The 2,500-nt window shown below is 60.2% G+C and overlaps 1 protein-coding gene across 1 annotated transcript in view; it reads left to right on the top strand.

Moving 5' to 3' along the window:
- The window catches only part of LOC122267785 (A-type potassium channel modulatory protein KCNIP1), a 17,721-nt gene that overhangs the window by 12,178 nt on the left and 3,043 nt on the right, over positions 1 to 2,500 (top strand). Inside the window, exon 5 of the mRNA XM_086551744.1 lies at positions 1,439 to 1,651. Within this exon, the coding sequence (XP_086407870.1) occupies positions 1,439 to 1,651 (213 nt within the window). The remainder of the gene's footprint in view (positions 1 to 1,438; positions 1,652 to 2,500) is intronic.

The following is a 2,500-nucleotide window of genomic DNA, read 5'->3' on the forward strand; positions in this document are numbered from 1 at the left end:
CTCTGACCCTCCCTCCTTCGGCAGGAGTTTGTGACGATCCTGTCGGAGCTGTCGCGCTCACCCCCTCCTCCCCCAGTCCCTCTGAGCCCTCCCTCCTTCGGCAGGAGTTCGTGGCGATTCTGTCGGAGCTGTCGCTCTCACCCCCTCCTCCCCCAGTCCCTCTGAGCCCTCCCTCCTTCGGCAGGAGTTCGTGACGATCCTGTCGGAGCTGTCGCTCTCACACACCCCACCCTCCCAGTCCCTCTGACCCTCCCTCCTTCGGCAGGAGTTCGTGACGATCCTGTCGGAGCTGTCGCTCTCACCCCCTCCTCCCCAGTCCCTCTGACCCTCCCTCCTTCGGCAGGAGTTCGTGACGATCCTGTCGGAGCTGTCGCTCTCACCCCCTCCTCCCCCAGTCCCTCTGACCCTCCCTCCTTCGGCAGGAGTTCGTGACGATCCTGTCGGAGCTGTCGCTCTCACCCCCTCCTCCCCCAGTCCCTCTGACCCTCCCTCCTTCGGCAGGAGTTCGTGACGATCCTGTCGGAGCTGTCGCTCTCACCCCCTCCTCCCCCAGTCCCTCTGAGCCCTCCCTCCTTCGGCAGGAGTTCGTGACGATCCTGTCGGAGCTGTCGCTCTCACCCCCTCCTCCCCCAGTCCCTCTGACCCTCCCTCCTTCGGCAGGAGTTCGTGACGATCCTGTCGGAGCTGTCGCTCTCACCCCCTCCTCCCCCAGTCCCTCTGACCCTCCCTCCCTCGGCAGGAGTTCGTGACAATCCTGTCGGAGCTGTCGCTCTCACCCCCTCCTCCCCCAGTCCCTCTGACCCTCCCTCCTTCGGCAGGAGTTCGTGACGATCCTGTCGGAGCTGTCGCTCTCACCCCCTCCTCCCCAGTCCCTCTGACCCTCCCTCCTTCGGCAGGAGTTCGTGACGATCCTGTCGGAGCTGTCGCTCTCACCCCCTCCTCCCCCAGTCCCTCTGAGCCCTCCCTCCTTCGGCAGGAGTTCGTGACGATCCTGTCGGAGCTGTCGCTGTCGTCCCCCCCTCCCCCTTTCCCTCCTTCGGCAGGAGTTCGTGACGATCCTGTCGGAGCTGTCGCTATCACCCCCCTCCCTCCCAGCCCCTCTGACCCTCCCTCCTTCGGCAGGAGTTCGTGACGATCCTGTCGGAGCTGTCGCTCTCACCCCCTCCTCCCCCAGTCCCTCTGACCCTCCCTCCTTCGGCAGGAGTTCGTGACGATCCTGTCGGAGCTGTCGCTCTCACCCCCTCCTCCCCCAGTCCCTCTGACCCTCCCTCCTTCGGCAGGAGTTCGTGACGATCCTGTCGGAGCTGTCGCTCTCACCCCCTCCTCCCCCAGTCCCTCTGACCCTCCCTCCTTCGGCAGGAGTTCGTGACGATCCTGTCGGAGCTGTCGCTCTCACCCCCTCCTCCCCCAGTCCCTCTGACCCTCCCTCCTTCGGCAGGAGTTCGTGACGATCCTGTCGGAGCTGTCGCGGGGCAGCGTGACGGAGAAGCTGCGCTGGGCCTTCAACCTCTACGACATCAACGGCGACGGATACATCACCAAGGAGGAGATGCTGGACATCGTGACGGCCATCTACTCGCTGGTCGGCCGCAACGCCATCCCCGCCGTCGAGGAGAACACCACGCAGGAGCACGTCGACAGGATATTCGAGGTCAGAGGGGAGGCTCTTTGAGGTCGGGATGGGATGTTATACGAGGTCAGGGAAGAAGCCATTCGAGGTCAGGGTAGGGGATACTAAGGATATTGTCTGTCTGTGTGATACTAAGTAAGAACACAGTCCTGAGGGCAAAGGCGGGAGCACGTCGACAGGATATTCGAGGTCAGAGGGGAGGCTCTTTGAGGTCAGGGGGGAAGCCATTCGAGGTCAGGGTAGGGGATACTAAGGATATTGTCTGTCTGTGTGATACTAAGTAAGAACACAGTCCTGAGGGCAAAGGCGGGAGCACGTCGACAGGATATTCGAGGTCAGAGGGGAGGCTCTTTGAGGTCGGGGGGAAGCCATTGAGGTCAGGGAAGAAGCCATTCGAGGTCAGGGTAGGGGGGTCCTCAGGATATTGTCTGTCTGTGTGATACTAAGTAAGAACACAGTCCTGAGGGCAAAGGCGGGAGCACGTCGACAGGATATTCGAGGTCAGAGGGGAGGCTCTTTGAGGTCAAGATGGGATGTTATACGAGGTCAGGATGAGGTCACGATAGGATATTGTCTGTCTTGTGATGTTATATGAGGTCAGGATGAGGTCAGGATAGGATATTGTCTGTCTTGTGATACTAAGTAAGAACACGGTCCTGAGGCCAAAGGCAGGAGCACGTCGACAGGATATTCGAGGTCAGAGGGGAGGCTATTCAAGGTTTGGATGTGATGTTATTTGAGGCCAAGGAGGAAACCATTCGAGGTCAGGGTTGGGGGATACTAAGGGAATTGTCTAACTAAGTGAACTAACTGTCTACAGGATATTCAAGGTCAGAAAAAGACGCCATTCGTGGTTAATGTAAGGGAGTT

The sequence above is a fragment of the Penaeus japonicus genome, unplaced genomic scaffold, assembly GCF_977035675.1.
Source record: "Penaeus japonicus unplaced genomic scaffold, GWHDUDI00000001_assembly GWHDUDI00000025, whole genome shotgun sequence".
NCBI lineage: Eukaryota > Metazoa > Arthropoda > Malacostraca > Decapoda > Penaeidae > Penaeus > Penaeus japonicus.